This window comes from Leptonychotes weddellii, chromosome 12 (genome assembly GCF_054177405.1).
Source record: "Leptonychotes weddellii isolate Sample4059 chromosome 12, ASM5417740v2, whole genome shotgun sequence".
Taxonomy (NCBI): Eukaryota; Metazoa; Chordata; class Mammalia; order Carnivora; family Phocidae; genus Leptonychotes; species Leptonychotes weddellii.
In genome coordinates, this window is record NC_138380.1 from 19,556,444 (window position 1) to 19,573,149 (window position 16,706).

At 36.3% G+C, this 16,706-nt stretch overlaps 1 protein-coding gene across 3 annotated transcripts in view; it reads left to right on the forward strand.

Moving 5' to 3' along the window:
* Positions 1-16,706, forward strand: part of COPG2 (coat protein complex I subunit gamma 2) — a 273,829-nt gene that overhangs the window by 237,268 nt on the left and 19,855 nt on the right. For all 3 annotated transcript variants that reach the window (XM_081799634.1, XM_081799633.1, XM_081799635.1), the window contains 3 exons: positions 12,303-12,436; positions 12,998-13,065; positions 15,278-15,466. In XM_081799634.1, the coding sequence (XP_081655760.1) occupies positions 12,303-12,436; positions 12,998-13,065; positions 15,278-15,466 (391 nt within the window). The remainder of the gene's footprint in view (positions 1-12,302; positions 12,437-12,997; positions 13,066-15,277; positions 15,467-16,706) is intronic.

Here is a 16,706-nt window from a genome sequence, read left to right on the forward strand (position 1 = left end):
TAAAAGTATCAGGTCAGGTAAACAAAATAAGAGATCTATTATATAGCCTTTTATAACAGACACTTCTAAACAGAGTGACAAGGAAAAGTTTAAAATGTATCAAAAATAGGGGTGCCTGGGTGGGTCGGTCGTTAAGCGTCTGCCTTCAGCTCAGGTCATGATCTCAGGGTCCTGGGATTGAGCCCTACATCGGGCTCCCTGCTCCGCGGGAAGTCGTCTTCTTCTTCTCCCACTCCCCCTGCTTGTGTTCCCTCTCTTGCTGTGTCTCTCTCTGTCAAATAAATAAAAATCTTAAAAAAAAAAAATAAAAATGTATCAAAAATACATGTTTGATAGACACTAACACTATATATAATAATTGCTGCTTAGTAATAGTAATACAAGTCAGAACACAAGGAATCAGGATTTAGAACATTAAAAATGACAAAGTGGGATTTTGTATTTTGACAAAAGTATAATAGTCTAAATAATATCATGGGAGTGAACTTGTATAAGCAGTTGACCCTTGAGCAACACAGGTTTGAACTGTGCAGTCCACTTACACATGGATAAATATAGTACAGTATCATAAGTGTATTTTCCTTCTAATTTTCTTAACATTTTCTTTTCTCTGGCTTGCTTTATTGTAAGAATACAATATACAATGCGTATGACATACAAAGTATGTGTGAATCAACTATTTATGATGTGGGTAAGGCTTCTAGTTAATAGTAGGCTACCTGTAGTTAAGTTTGAGTCAAATACATGAATTTTTGACTGCTTAGTGGTTTGGTGCCCCTCATCCCTGCACTGCTCAAGGACGGTTAAGTATTAACTATACTTAATAACATTGCTTCAAAATATGTACAGTAAAATCTTAAATATAAGAAAATAAAGGGTTTGGAAGACTATAACCCCTCATGTCGCAGAAACAGACAAATCACTTATAAAAGTAGAAAACTGTAGTCAGTCTGTGTATCACTGATAACAAAATTTACCTCATTTAGAACCCTAGATCCAAGAGAGAATATGCAATATTCTTTAAAATTTTTAAGTTAAAAAACATAGTATACATATAAGGGAAATGTATAAGACTTAAAGTTGTATTACATTAAATCTAATTGCTGTGGAATACCCATATAATGCCCATATGCTAGGTAGTACATTTCTGGTATCCTAGAAATGCTTTATGTATCCTCTTGGTCATACCTACCCCCAGGAGAAGTCACTATTCTGATTTTTATGGTAGTAATTTCTTTGCTTTTCTTTAGATTTTTACCCCCTGTGTATGCATCCATAAGCAGTAAGGTTTAGTTTTGTCTTGTTTTGAACATTATGTCATTAGAATCATGCTATGTTTTGTATCTTGTTTTTTTTTTTTTTTCCACTCAGTATTTCAGTGTAAAATTCACCCTTGTTTTTGCTGAAGCTCTAGTTCATTTTAATTGTATATTTCCTTGATTGAATCCTTCCAGGTTCATTTATATTCATTCTTCTATTAATGGGCATTTGGGTTGTTTTCTGTTTTGAGCACTTACTAATGAAACAGCTACAAACAACATTCCTGGGCTTATACCACACTACCTTATTACCATAGCTTTCTCTCTTTATATGTAAGCATTTATTTCTATAGATAGGTCTCCAGGAATGGAATTGGTCGATCACTGTTAGACCATTTTTCGAAGTGATTATATCCAGCCAGTAGGCTGAGATCCCCTGAGGCCAAGACTTGATGTCAAATTTTAAAATTTTTACTAATCAGAGGGGGTGTATTAGATTTTCTTTATTGAGCTATAATTCCCATACCATGAAATTCACCTTTTTAGAGTGTATATTCAGTGGTCTTTAGTATATTCACAAAGTTGTGTAACTACCACCACTAATTCCAGAATATTTTTATCATTCCAAAAAGAACCCCCCCCTGCCAACCCATTAACAGTCACTCCCTATTCCTCCCCCTCCTCTCAGCCCCTGGAAAACATTAATCTGCTTCCTATTTCTCTGGATTTGCCTGTTCTGGACATTTCATATAAATGGGATCATACAATATGTGGTCTTTTGTTTCTGGTTTCTTTCATTTAATGTTTTTAGGGTTCATCTATATTATAGAAGTATCAATACTTTATTCTTTTTATGGCTGAATAATATTCCACTGGGTAGCTATCACATATTTTATTCATTTTTCTGTCGATGGACATTTGGGTGTTTCCACTTTTTAGCTGTTACGAATAATGCCACTATGAACAGTCATGCATAATTTTTTATGTGAGTATGTTTTCCATTCTCTTGGGTATAGACTGAGGAGTAGACTTGCTGGGTCATAATGTAACTCTGTGTTTAACTTTTTGAGAAACTGCCAAACCGTTTTCCAAAATGGGTGCATCATTTTACATTCTTGCCCGCAGTGCATGGAGGTTCCAATTTCTCCGCAACCTCACCAACACTCATTATTGTCTTTTTTTTTTCTTTTGAAGATTTACTTATTTATTTTTTAGAGAGAGAGAGAAAGAAAGCCTGCAGGGGTGGGTAGGGGTAGAGGGAGAGGGAGAGTCTCAAGCAGACTCTGCACGGAACCCAACTTGGGGCCCAATCCCGCAACCCTGAGATTACAACCTGAGCCGAAACCAAGAGTTGACAACTGTGCCACCGAGGCACCGTCTTTTTTTATTATATATCCCGTAGTCAGTGTGATGAGGTATCTCATTGTGTGTTTTTTTCCCATTGAAAAAAAATTTTTTTAAGTATTTAATTCATTTATTTGACAGTGAGCATAAGCAGGGGGAGCGGCAGGCAGAGGGAGAGGGAGAAGCAGACTCCCCGCTAAGCAGAGAACCTGTCCTGGGGCTTGATCCCAGGACCCTGGGATCATGACCTTAGCCGAGGCAGATGCTTAACTGATTGAGCCACCCAGGCGCCCCTTCCATTGAAAAAAATTTTATTGACCAAAAATTGTACAAATAAGCTATTGGTTTGATAACAACAAAGGCTGAATTTCCCTAATGACTAATAATGTTGAGTATCTTTTCATGTGCTTATTGGGCATTTGTAGATTTTTTTTTTTTTTTAGATTTTATTTATTTATTTGAGAGAGAGCTCGAGAGAGCACAAACGGCGGGGGGGAGGGGGAGAGGGAGAAGCAGGCTCTCCACTGAGCAGGGAGCCTGACATGGGGCTCCATCCCAGGACCCTGGAATCATGACCTGAGCTGAAGGCAGACACTTAACCAACTGAAACATTCAGGCACCCCCATTTGTAGATCTTTGGAGAAAGGTCTATTCAGATCCATTGCTCATTTAAAAAACTGGGTTGTCTTTTATTGAGTTGTAATCATTGTTAAATATAGTTTGGATACTAGACCTTTATTAGATACATAATTTGCAAATGTTTCCTCCCATTTTGTGGATTGTGTTTTTAGTTTCCTGGTTGTGTCCTTTGAAGTACAGAAGTTTTAAATTTTGATGAAGTCCAGGTTATGTAGGTTTTGTTTTGGGCTTTTTTTGTTTTTGTTTGTTTTTCGTTGTTCGTGCATTTGGTACTATACTAAGGAAACCATGGTCTAATCCAAGGTCATGAAGATTTACACCTATGCTTTCTTCTAAGAGTTTTATAATTTTATCTTTTATATTTAGGTCTTTGATACATTTTGAGATATTTTATATATAGTGTGAGGTGTAGGGGTCCAGTTTCATTCTTTTGCATGTGGAGATCTGATTGAAATAGGAGTTTGCAGTTGTCTCAGCACTATTTGGTGAAAGATTATTTTTCCTTTGTATTGCCTTGGCATCCTTGTCAAGTCATTGTGGTTTTAGTTTGTAATTTCCTAATTACTAATGAGTTTGGGAACCTTTTTCTATGTTTATTAACCATTTGAATATCTTTTCTGTTGAAATACCCAGTTTTTAATTGGGTTATCTGCCTTATTTTTACTGATTTCTAGGAGTTGTTTTTTGGTTGTATATGTTGCAAATAGCTTTTGCCACTCAAGTTAGTCTGTTCTCTTGGTGTCTTGATGAACAGAACTTCTTTAATGTAGTCAAATTTATCAGTCTTTGACTTTTGGAATAATACTTTTGGTGTCTTGCTCAAGACATCTTCTAGTTCAAGTTCTCAAATATATCTTCTATGCTATTTTTTATCAGCATTATAGTTTTAACTTTGGTGTTCTAGGTCTATAATCTACTTGGAATTGTTTTTTGGATATGGTATGAGGTAACAATTTAATTTCTTTTTTTCCTCCTTATGGATACCGAGTAGTCCTGCTACCATTTGTTGAAATATGTGTTCGTACCCACTGCTCTGCAATGTCAGCTGTGTCGTAAGTCAGGTATCCTTGTACTCACTGCTTTGTTTCTGGGCTCCTCGGCTCTAGGAGCTCTCTTTCTGTTTCTGCACCAACAACACATTCTTTATTATCACAGCTTCATCATAGTGTAGATACATGCTGGAACAAATCCTCCCTTATTCTGCCAGAGTGTTTTCCAGCTCTTGTTTTACATCCTTATTTTTCTGTGCATATGTATGTAATTTTATTAGGGATTGTTCAGCCTTGCCCTCAGTCAAATTTGCCTCTTCCTGGGATACTCCCATCAAGACCATTAATAACAACCAAGGAGTTCTAACCTGGGCAGTGATATCCCCCAGGTTTTTCATTCATTGGGATTTTGGGGCTATTTCTCACAGGTAGTTAGTGAGACCAGCCATCCCAGTGACGGGTCATAATGACAAAATGTGTCTTTGACCTCCTTCGCTTTGATTTACTTCCAGAAAGCCACAGTAGAAACCTGACTTGATGCCCACCTCACTGTAACAGTTCTTACACAAATAAGCACAGATGGGGCGCCTGAGTGGCTCAGTTGGTTAAGCGACTGCCTTCGGCTCAGGTCATGATCCTGGAGTCCCGGGATCGAGTCCCGCATCGGGCTCCCTGCTCGGCGGGGAGTCTGCTTCTCCCTCTGACCCTCCTCCCTCTCATGCTCTCTGTCTCTCATTCTCTCTCTTGCAAATAAATAAAAAAAAAAATTAAAAAAAAAAAAAATAAGCACAGATGTCCAAGGAAAACTCACACACAGCCTACTGGAGTAGCGTTCAGTGGGAGCAACCCATAGAGACGGAAACCGGAGCAGATGCACTGACTGCCCCAGCGCCCATTCATTCCAGTTCAGTGCACAGAGGTCTGTCAGGGCAGGTTTCACATCCCAAGAGAGGGATTAGGACCCTTGGGCTTTGTGGCTTTTAAACCGCTTTAAGTACAGAAGCGACAACCATTCACTGTTGTGATCAGGGGTGGGATGCAGAAGTAACATAATATGATAGACATTATATCTGATGCCACAGGGGAAGAAATTAGAAGAGACAACCCTGAACAATTATATGCCACCAAATAGAACCTATTTTGACAGCATAGTTTTTTAGGGGAAGCAACCCTTCCCTGGCATAATCAGGGTCTGGGATCCAAATCTTGCAGCTGTATGATGTGGCATGTTGGTAGCAGAAATCTTCCTCTTTCATGGTTGGGGAAGTACCAGCCCCTCCCTTGGCATGATGGGAAGGAACTCCAGCCCAAGTTTTGGGTTGACCGGAATTGATTGCCGTACACATTGGGCTGAGTCCAGTTGTCATGGAGGTTCATAGGAACTCAGCTTCTTTTTTGGGTGGTCAGCAGATCAGTTTTGGATGAAATGACCCTTACCCCTCAGTTGTTAATTCTCAGGATTTCTCTGGCAATTCTTTTTTATTTTGTATGTATATTTACATAGATGGCATTTTAAAAACTTAATTTTTCACTATAAACTTCCCTTTTAGTACTGCTTTTATTGCACGTTTTTGTCTCATGATATTTTCTAATTTTCCTTTTTAAACTGCTTTAAGTACTTCTTTGACCTATTGGTTGTTCAAGAGTGTGTTGTTTACTTTCTACATATTTGTGAATGTTCCAGTTTTCCTTTTGTTATTGATTTCTAGTTTCATTCCATTGTGGTTAGAAGAGATACTTGGTATGATTTTAATCTTCTTAAATTTGTTAAGACTTGTTTTGTGACCTAACATGTAATCTAATCTGGAGAATATTCTGTGTGTACTTGGGGAGAATGTGTATCCTGCTACTATTGGTTGGAATGTTCTGTATATGTCTGTTAAGTCCACTTGATCTATAATGTTATTCCAGTCCACTGATTTTCTATCTGGATGTTGTATCCATTACTGAAAATAGGGTCTTGAAGTGTTTTACTGTTACTGTGTTGCTGTCTGTTTTTCCTTCAGATACGTCAGTGATTGCTTTATATATTTAGGTTTTTGAAAATTGTTTTGACTATTCTAGGTCCTTTGCATTTCTATATAAATTTTAGGATCAGCTTTGAATTTCTGCAACAAAAGCCTGCCAGCATTTCGGTTGGGATTACACTGAATAGAACAATAGATCTACTTTGAATAAATCAATTTGGGAGAATTGCCATCTTGCTACTGAGTCTTCCAGTCCATGAACAGAGACTGTTTCTGTATTTAGGTTTCTCAGCAGTGTTTTATAGTTTTCAGTGTAAAAGTCTTGCATTCTCTTATTAAATGTATTTCTAAGTATTTTATTCTTATGTTATTAAGAATGGAATAATTTTATTAATTTCACTTGGGATTATTGTTGCCAATATATAGAAATACAGTTGATTTTTGCAGGTTGACCTTGTATCCTGTAACCTTGCTGTGGTCATTTATTAGTTCTGTTTGTGTGTGTGTGTGTGTGTGTGTGTGTGTGTTCCCTGGGATTTTCTGTGTTCAGGATCATGTCATCTGTGGACAAAGACAGTTTTACTTATTCCTTTCCCAAACCGATGTCTTTAATTTCTTTTTTTTTGCCTAATTTTACTGTCTTGAACTATAACTAAAATGTTGAGTACAAGTGGTGAAAGTAGACATCCCTGGTTTGTCCCTGATCATAAGGGGAAAGCATTAAGCATGATGTGCATTTTTTGAAAGTGCCTTTTATTAGGTTGAGGACATTTCATTTAGTCTCTAGTTTTTTGAGAATATTTATCATGAATGGGTGTTAGATTTTGTCAGTTGCTTTTCTGCATCTTTTAAGATAATTGTGGTTTCTGTCCTTTATATTATTAATTTAGTATATAACATGCATCGATTTTTCTGATGTTAAACCAATTTTACATTCCTGGGATAAATGCTACTTGGTTATTGTGAATTGTTGTGAATATTGATTATTCTTTTATATATTGCTGGATGCAGTTTGCTAATTTTGTTAAGGAGTTTTGTGTCTATTTCAGGGATATTGGACTATAGTTTTCTTGCAAAAATTTGTCAGGCTTTGTTACGGGTAATACTGACATCACAGCGTTGGGAAGTAGTGTACTCCCCTCATTTATTTCCTGGAAGAGTTTCTGAAGGATTGGTATTATTTCTTTAAATATTTGATAGAATTAACCAATGAAGCCATCGGAACCTCTGCTTTTCTTTGAGGGAAGATTTTATTTATTTATTATTATTATTATTATTTAAATTTTATTTATTTATTTGACAGAGACACAGCGAGAGAGGGAACACAAGCAGGGGGAGTGGGAGAGGGAGAAGCAGGCTTCCCGCCGAGCAGGGAGCCCGATGTAGGGCTTGATCCCAGGACCCTGGGATCATGACCTGAGCCGAAGGCAGACACTTAACGACTGAGCCCCCCAGGCGCCCCCGAGGGAAGATTTTGAATAACTCATAAGCCTATTTAGATTATGTATTTCTTCATTAGTCAGTTTTGGTAATTTGGTATTTCTAGGGACAGATCCCCAGAAATGACATACAGATGTTCATAATATTCCCTTATAATCATTTAAATTTCTTTAGGGTCAGTAGTGTTGTTCCTTTCTTCATTCCTGATTTTGATAATTTGTTTCCCCGCCCCACTCCTTTTTTTAAATTAGTTTAGCCGAATATTTGTCAATTTTGTTGATCTTTCAGAGAACTAACTTTGGGTTTCATTGATTTTCTTTTTTATTATTTTTCTGCATTCTAGTCTATTGATCTCTGCTCTGATCTTATTTCCTTTCTTTTGCTTGCTGTAGGCTTGATTTACTCTTCTCTTTCTAATTTCTTAATTGTGGAAGCCTAGGTTATTGATTTGGGACTTTTCTTCCCTGGTATCAGTGTTTAAAGCTATGCATTTCCTTCCTACATTGCTTTAGATACATCTCAAATTTTGATGTGTCTTTGTCTTCATTTGGTTTAAAAGTATTTTCCATTTGATTTATTCTTGATATGTGGGTTACTTAGAAAATGTTTAATTTCCAAATATTTGGGGATTTTTAAAATTTATTTTCTGTTTTATAATTTAATTCAGTTGTGGTTGGGAAACATGCTTTGATTTCTGTCCTTTTAAATGTATTGACATTTATTTCGTGACCGGCACTTATTACATCCTTAAGAACTGTCCATATGTACTTGAAAAGAATGTATTTTACAGTCATTGGGTTGAATGTTTTAGGTTAAGTTGGGTGATTATGTTGTTCTATATCCTTGATGATTTTCTGTCTAGTTCTATTGATCATTGGGTCAGTATGGACATTTCCAACTATTATGGTTACCCGATCTATTTCTCCTTTCATTTTGTCAGGTTTTGCTTCATGTATTTTGAGGCTTTTTTGTTAAGTGTGTATGTGTTTATCATTGTTATATCATCCTGATGTATTACCTTCTTTCTCATTATGAAATATCTTTTTTTCTCTTATAGATTTTTGTCTTAAATTCTACTTGTCTGGTATTAATATAGTCAGTCCTAATCTCTAATGGTGACTGTTTGCATGGCCTATCTTTTCCCATCTTTTTACTTTCACCCTGTTTGTATCTTTGAATCTAATGTGTGTCTCTTGTAGACAGCATATAATTGGATCTTGCTTTTTTATTCTGTCTGGCAATCTCTATTTTTTGGTTGGGGTAATTAGACTATTTACATTTAACATAATTATTGATATAGTTGGATTTACTTCTGCCATTGTGCTATTTGCTCTATATGTCTCCTGCCTTTTTTTGTTTGTTTCTCTTGTCCTCTTTGACTGCTTTGTTTTGTCTTAAATGAGTATTTTCAGTGTATCATTTTAATTTTTCTGTCAATATTTTCACTTTTTTTCAGTTTTTTCTTAGTTGTTGCTCTAGGGATTAGCATATGCATTTTACTTTACCACAGTCTACTACCTCAGATTAATACTAACTTAATTTTAGTAAAAAATGGAATCTTTTCTCCAGTATAGTTTCATTCTCTCTGGGCTCCTATTTGCTATAATTGTCATGCGTATGATGTGTATGTGTTATAAGTCCAACAATATACAGTTGATCCTTGAAGAACGTGGGGGCTAAGGGAGCCAACTTCCCAGGTAGTCTAAAATCTGCATATAATTTTTGACTCCTCCAAAATTTAACTGCTAATAGCCTACTGTTGACCAGAAGCCTTATTGATATCATAAACAACACGTATTTTGTGTTTTATGTAGTATATGCTGTATTCTTACAATAAAGTAGGCTAGAGATAAGAAACTGTTACTAAGAAAATTATAGGGCGCCTGGGTGGCTCAGTTGGTTAAGCGACTGCCTTCGGCTCAGGTCATGATCCCAGGGTCCTGGGATCGAGTCCCACATCGGGCTCCCTGCTCGGCGGGAGGCCTGCTTCTCCCTCTCCCACTCCCCCTGCTTGTGTTCCTGCTCTCGCTGTCTCTGTCAAATAAATAAATAAAATCTTTAAAAAAAAAAAAAAGAAAAAGAAAATTATAAGGAAGAGAAAATAACTTTGCAGTACTCTATTATAAGAAGTTGGCATATAAATTAACCCATGTGGTTCAAACCTGTTGTTCAAGGGTCAACTATAATGTTATAATTATTGCTTTATAACATTTTATGTCCTTTAAAGTAGTTGAGAGAAATGAAAACAATTTATCTATGGACTCTTTTATATCAGCTCACATATTTATCATTTCTAGTGCTCTTTTTTTTCTCCTTGATTATTCACATCACTGTTTAGTGTAAATCTTTAAGTCTAAAGACTTCCTTTAGTATTTTTTGTAAATCTGTCAGCAGTGCATTCTCTGTCATTGCTTCCCTGGTAATGTCTTTTTTAGCCTTTGTTTTTGGAGGATAGTTTGCTGGATATAGAATTCTTGTCTTTATATTTCAGCACTTTGACTATGGCATTCTACTGCCCTAGTTCTTCCATTGTTCTGGTGGAAAGCTAGCCATTGATCATATTGATGTTCCCCTGTAAAAACTACTCATTTACTCATTACACAATGAGTAGTTTTTACCTTGCTGCTGTCAAAAATCTTCTCTTTGGCTTATGGTGTGTCTCTGTGTGGGTCTTTTTCTGTTTATCCTCCATGGGGTTTTTTGAGAGACTCAAGTGCATGGATTAGTGCTTTCATCAAATTTGGGCAATTTTTTTTTTCATTATTTCTTCAAACATTCCTTTTGCCCCTTTGTGTCTCTCTTTTCCTTCTGGGACTCCTATTATGCAGTTGTTCATACCCTTGGTCATATTCCATAGATCTCCAAGGCTCTGTTCTTCTTTTTTCTTTGTTTTGCTCAGCTGGATTATCTTAGTTTACCTACCTTCAGGTTTACTCATTTCTTTCTACTGCCAGTGCAGATCAGCTGCTGAATTGCAGATTTGAATATTTCATTCATTATTGCACTTTACAAATCCAGAATTTCTATTTGGTTTCTTTAAAAACAACAACACAATAAATAAACCAAAACTCATTTCTCTTTATTGATATTATCTCTTTGGTGAGGTATGATTGTCATGTCTTTAATTCTCTTTAATTCTTTACACATGGTTTCCTTTATTGCTTTGAACATGTTTATATTCATTGACAGAGTCTTTGTCTGGTACATCCAATGCCATATCTAATACCTCGGCTTCCCCAAGAATAATTGCTATGGACTGCATACTTTACTCTTTCTTTACACGTGTCATAACTTTTTGTCAAAAACTGGATATTTTAAGTATTGTGGTAACTCTAGTAATCACATTTCCCTCTTCCCCATCCTCAGAGGTTGTTATTGTTGCTGCTTGTTGTTGTCATTTATTTAGTGTCTTTCCTGGACAAATTCTGCAGTCTTACTCTTTGTCACATGCAGTCACTGAAGTCTCTGCTTAATTAGCTAAGTCATCAGCTGATGATTTGACAGAGTTTCTTAAATGATTTAAGCCAATAGGTCTCCAACTCTTTTTCTAATGGGCACTTTGTGTGTTGGGACATGGCTTCCATGCTCTGGCAGTTTACAACTCTGCCTTAGCCTTCACTTCCTACATGCACAGAACCTCAAAGGCAAGCACGGGTGAGAGGTTAGGCCTTATCTTGTCTTTCCTGGGTATTTGCACGGCGTTCTACATGTGCATGGCCTTCTGGATCCCCAGGAATGTGTCAGAAATTGCCAAAGTCTCCCATGGAGCTCTTGTTTCTCAGATTTTCCTTTTGAGTTTTTTGGCCAGCCTCTTGTTTGCCCCAGGTGGAGTCACTGCCCCTGGCAACTGCAGTGTTAAACAGTTGCCACTGATTTTTTGGGACAAACTTGCTGAGGCTAGGGCTTTCCTCACTGATTGGGCTCTGAGTCAGATGAAACAAAGATTAGCTCCATGAACGGGGCTTTTCTAGGGAGCACCAGTCAGGTCGAATAGTGACAGTTCCCTGGGGACAGGGCTTCTGAGGGAGCTCCAAACCCATCAGCCTCCTCCAATGGCTGCTAGGCTGCTGGCTGTCATAGCTACTGCAATTCTGAGGCTGCTGATTTCCAAGGCCACCATGAAACTGGGAAGAGGCACTAGAAATACAGCAAGTGAAAACATCAGAAAGCTTGTTTGCTGTTGTTAGGAAGATTCAGCTATTTTCCTTGAATAAATGTTTTTGGGATTGTTGCAGGCCTTTGGCTAATTTCTAGAGTGCTGAAAAAGTTAATTTTGAAAATTTATGCCAGTGTTCTCATTGCTTTTTGGAGGAATGGATTTTCAGAGGTCCTTCATCCATAATTCCAAAAGTGCTTCTCACTCTGCCTGTGTTTTTTTGTTTGTTTTTTTTTTTAAGATTTTATTTATTTATTTATTTGAGAGAGAGAGAGAGAGAAACAGCATGAGAGGGGAGAGGGTCAGAGGGAGAAGCAGGCTCCCCGCTGAGCCAGGAGCCCGATGTGGGACTCGATCCCAGGACTCCGGGACCATGACCTGAGCCAAAGGCAGTCGCTTAACCAACTGAGCCACCCAGGTGCCCACTCTGCCTGTGTTTTTAAGTGTTGTGCATATTACACCTGTTCTTTTTGATATCTGATGATGCCCTATGTGTATTTATTGTCAGCCATGAAAGTCCACTCTTTGATTTCATTGAGAGCTGCTTGCGAAATAAACATGAAATGGTTATTTATGAAGCTGCGTCAGCTATCATCCATCTTCCTAACTGTACTGCCAGGGAGTTGGCACCTGCCGTTTCAGGTTAGTTGTGTGTTTGATAGCTGGATTTTGTTTATATTCGTATGTTTTTGTTTTAAGTTCCATAGTTCTGCAGGATAGGTAGTAAGAATGATTTTTGAACCTTAGCTCTATTATATATACCTTTGTGTTGTGGTATATAGATGATTTATTTTTGTTGTTCTTTACTTAATTACCTCTTTTTCTGAAGTTACCATTTCCCTATATAAAACATTAAAAATTTTTTGCTTGGAATCAAGTAACTTTCATGCCTTCAGTTCTCTTTCATGTTTAAAAAGTCCATTTGCTCTTATAACTATAAATATTGCTACCACAAATTCAGATATTAGTGGGTATATTAATTCTTATAGAAAAATAAACTTTGTTTCCTATATTTATACTTTTTATAGTTTAACAAAAAGTGTTTTTACTATTTTTGATGATACATTTCTCATGTGAAGTTTTGATGCTGTGATCTAATCTCCTTATGCATATTTTGAATACTATACTTTATGTACTGTATTTTCAGATATATGCAATATGATGAAATGAGCTATATTCACAGTGATCTTTTTTTCTTTCTAGTTCTTCAACTGTTCTGTAGCTCTCCTAAGCCAGCTTTGAGATACGCAGCTGTGAGGACCTTGAACAAGGTAGGTGTCCCTTTGCCAACTGTTGACTTATATCAATGTTTGATTGAGAATCATTACATGTGAAGCATTTGGCTTTCTCCCCAAGGTTAGTAAATAGGATTTATGGGCTTCACTTCTATAGCAGCTTCCTTGTATTTGTGGCCTTAGGTGTAGCCATTTTTACTATTCAACTAAAGATTATAATTCGACTTCTGAGCACTTTATAGCTGAGAACCACATTGTCCAATATGATGGCCATTAGCCGTGAGTGGCTATTTCCATTTAAATTAAGTAAAATTAAATAAAATAAAAAATTTAGCTCCTCAGTCACTCTAGTCACACTTTATGTGCTCAGTAATCATGTGGTTAGTGAGTCTCATATTGGACAATGCAAACATACCGAACATTTTTATCACTGTAGAAAGTTTTCTTGGACAGTGCTGGTGCAGCACAATGTGAGTCACGTGTAATTTTAAATTTTATAGTAACCACATTAAACATTTTTTAAGATGAAAATAATTTTAATAATTTATTTACCCTAATATATGTAAAATGTCATATCAACATGGAATTGGTGTAAAAGTATTAAAGATCTATTTTGCCTTATATTTTTTCACACTAAGTCTTGACATCCAGTGCTTATTTTTATGTTTAGAGCATATCTTAATTTGGACTAGCCACATTTCAAGTGCTTAGTAGTCACATTTGGTTATTGGCTACCCTACTGGACACCATAGGTTTAGACAATACAATTCAGAAACATAGAATAAACTAAATAACCATAAACATTTGAAATGAAAGTTTTTTTTTTTTAAAGATTTTATTTGAGAGAGAGAGCGAGCATGAGAGATCATGAGCCGGGGGGAGGGGTAGAGGGAGAAGCAGACTCCCTGCTGAGCAGGGAGCCTGACACGGGACTCGATCCCAGGAGCCTGGGATCCTGACCTGAGCTGAAGGCAGACACTTAACCAACTCAGCCACCCATTTCATTTCCTTGAAATGAAAGTTTAATGTAGTAGAAGACTTGTCATAAGGCAGTATGTGATCTATTATAAATTAATAGTATGAACAATTGGAGGCGAGAGAAGCCATGGAAAAACCTTTATAGGACAGCCACAAAAGAACCCTTTACAGAATAACAATTTGAATTGTTTTTTTAAGAAGTGATATAGGTCCACATTCCTTTATCTGTAAACTTGGGGCCAGATGTGCCTCAGAATTCAGTATTTTATGAATTTTAGGAAGGCAATATGGTGCTATCTCTTATATACTAACCCCACTGAGCCTAGAGCAGTACCCTACCATTAAACACATTAATATTTCTTTTTTTAAAGCCATATTAATATTTCTGTGCTATACATAGGACTATCCTCACTAAGTGGAATAAATTCATATTTAACTTGTTTTACATTAGTTTGGGTCAGATTTTCCTGTTAAATGAATTTTGATGCCAATACTTTGCTGAGTTTTCAAATTTTTTAAACTGTGGGTAAAGGATTCTATACCAATATTGAGATGGAGAAGTGAACAATTTTGACAAAAGCAAAGAAGCAGGAGAAGGACAGACATGTTTTAGTGGCTGGAGTTTGCTGAAATACAGAAGTGTTTTCTAAGTGATAAAATATTAACAGTCTTTGAGCAGTGTTTACTACAGTAGGTACGATTCTCCAAGATCCTTACATCTAGTAGAATAGATATCCATGTACACATGTACTATAAAGAGAAATAGGCCAACTGTAATAAAATAGACTGTGAGAGCGCCTGGGTGTTTCAGTCGGTTAAGCGTCTGCCTTTGGCTCAGGTCATGATCTCAGGGTCCTGGTATCAAGCCCCGAGTTGGGCTCCCTGCTCAGCGGGACCTCTACTTCTCCCTTTCCCTCTGCCTGTCTCCCCCCATTTGTGTGCTCTCTCTCTCTGAAATAAATAAAATCTTAAAAAACAAAACAAAACCACAGACTGTGATATTGTTACAAAGATTATAGAAACCTAGGAAGAGAAAGTGCTTTGTTATACTATGACTCTGGCAGTTAATCGTGTATCAAATGATATATCATAGCTTATTAATTGGAGATGTTCTTCTTAAAACAATTACTTTTGACCTATATTGCCCCATTTAGATTTTTAAAAGCTGCTTACCTTAATTAAAATGTCTATTTTCCTCTTTCTTTGTTTTTTAAAGTTCTGGTCTTCATTAGTAGCAGTTTGCTTATTATTTGTCTTGCCCTTCCACAAGGTGGCAATGAAGCACCCCTCTGCTGTTACTGCCTGCAATCTGGACTTAGAAAACTTGATCACAGACTCAAACAGAAGCATTGCAACCCTGGCCATTACTACACTCCTCAAAACAGGGAGTGAGAGCAGTGTGGACAGGCTCATGAAGCAGATATCTTCTTTTGTGTCTGAAATCTCAGATGAGTTCAAGGTAAAAGTTTAAATATGATCATGTTTCTCCCAGTCTCTGGCTTGCCTATTTCTTTTCTTAACAGTATCTTTTGATGAGCAAAAGTGTTAAATTTTTATGAAATTCAATTTATTAATTTCTTTCACTGTTCTATTGCCTTTGTCTACTTCCAGACCTTAAAGATATTTTCTTATGTTTTCTAAATGTTTTATGGGGTCAGCTTTTACATTTTGGTCTATTATCCAATTTGAATTAAATATATATATATTGTGTGTGATAAGTTCAGGGTTTTTTTTTCCATACTAATATCTAGTCATTCCAGCATAATTTTTGAAAAAGTCTTCTTTTTCCCCATCAGAGTGCTTTGGCATCTTTGTCTGAAAAGCAGATAACTGTATAACTGTAGGTATATATCTAGGTTCCTTATCACATTCTGTTGATCTCTTTGTCAATCCTATGCCAGTACCATGCTGTATTGATTAATGTAGCTTTATGGTACTTCTTAAATGTAAAGCAGGTGGTCTTCCAACTTTGTCCTTTTTTTAATATTCTAGGTCCTTTACATTTCCATATAAAATTTAGGATCATTTTATAATTTCTATAAAATAAAGTCTGCTAGAATTATGATTGGAGTTATGTTGAATCTATAAATAAATCTGGGGGGAACTGACATCATAATGGTATTCTTCCAGTTCATGAATATGGTATACCTCTCCCTTTATTTAGGTCTTCTTTAATTTCTCTGAGCAGTGTTTTACAGCATTTATTCTATCGATCTTGTACACATCTTTCATTAAATTTATATCTAAATATTTTATGCTTTTATATCCTATTGAAATTTCTACTTTATTGTTTGCTAGTAGTATATAAAAATAGATACATATATTTTTTGCTTTCTCATAACTTGGTATCCTTGCTGAGTACCCTTATTGGTTCCAGTAGTTGTTATGCATTTCTTACGATTGTCTGTATACATAATCATGTTATCTGTGAATACAGACAGTTTTGTTTCTTCATTTCCAACCTAAATGCCTTCCCTTTCTTTTTCTTGCCTTATTAAAATGACTAGGATTTCCACTATAGTGTTGAATAGAACTGGTGAGAATGTGTCAGAGATGATCAAAAGAACAATAAAATAAATTTCAGTTAAAAGAATTAAAGTAGAAAGATTTTATTATTTCATTCTTATTTCTCAAATAAGTATAACTTGCTCTATTCACTCTCTTCTATATATCTAGACTTTTTATTTTTATTTTTTTTA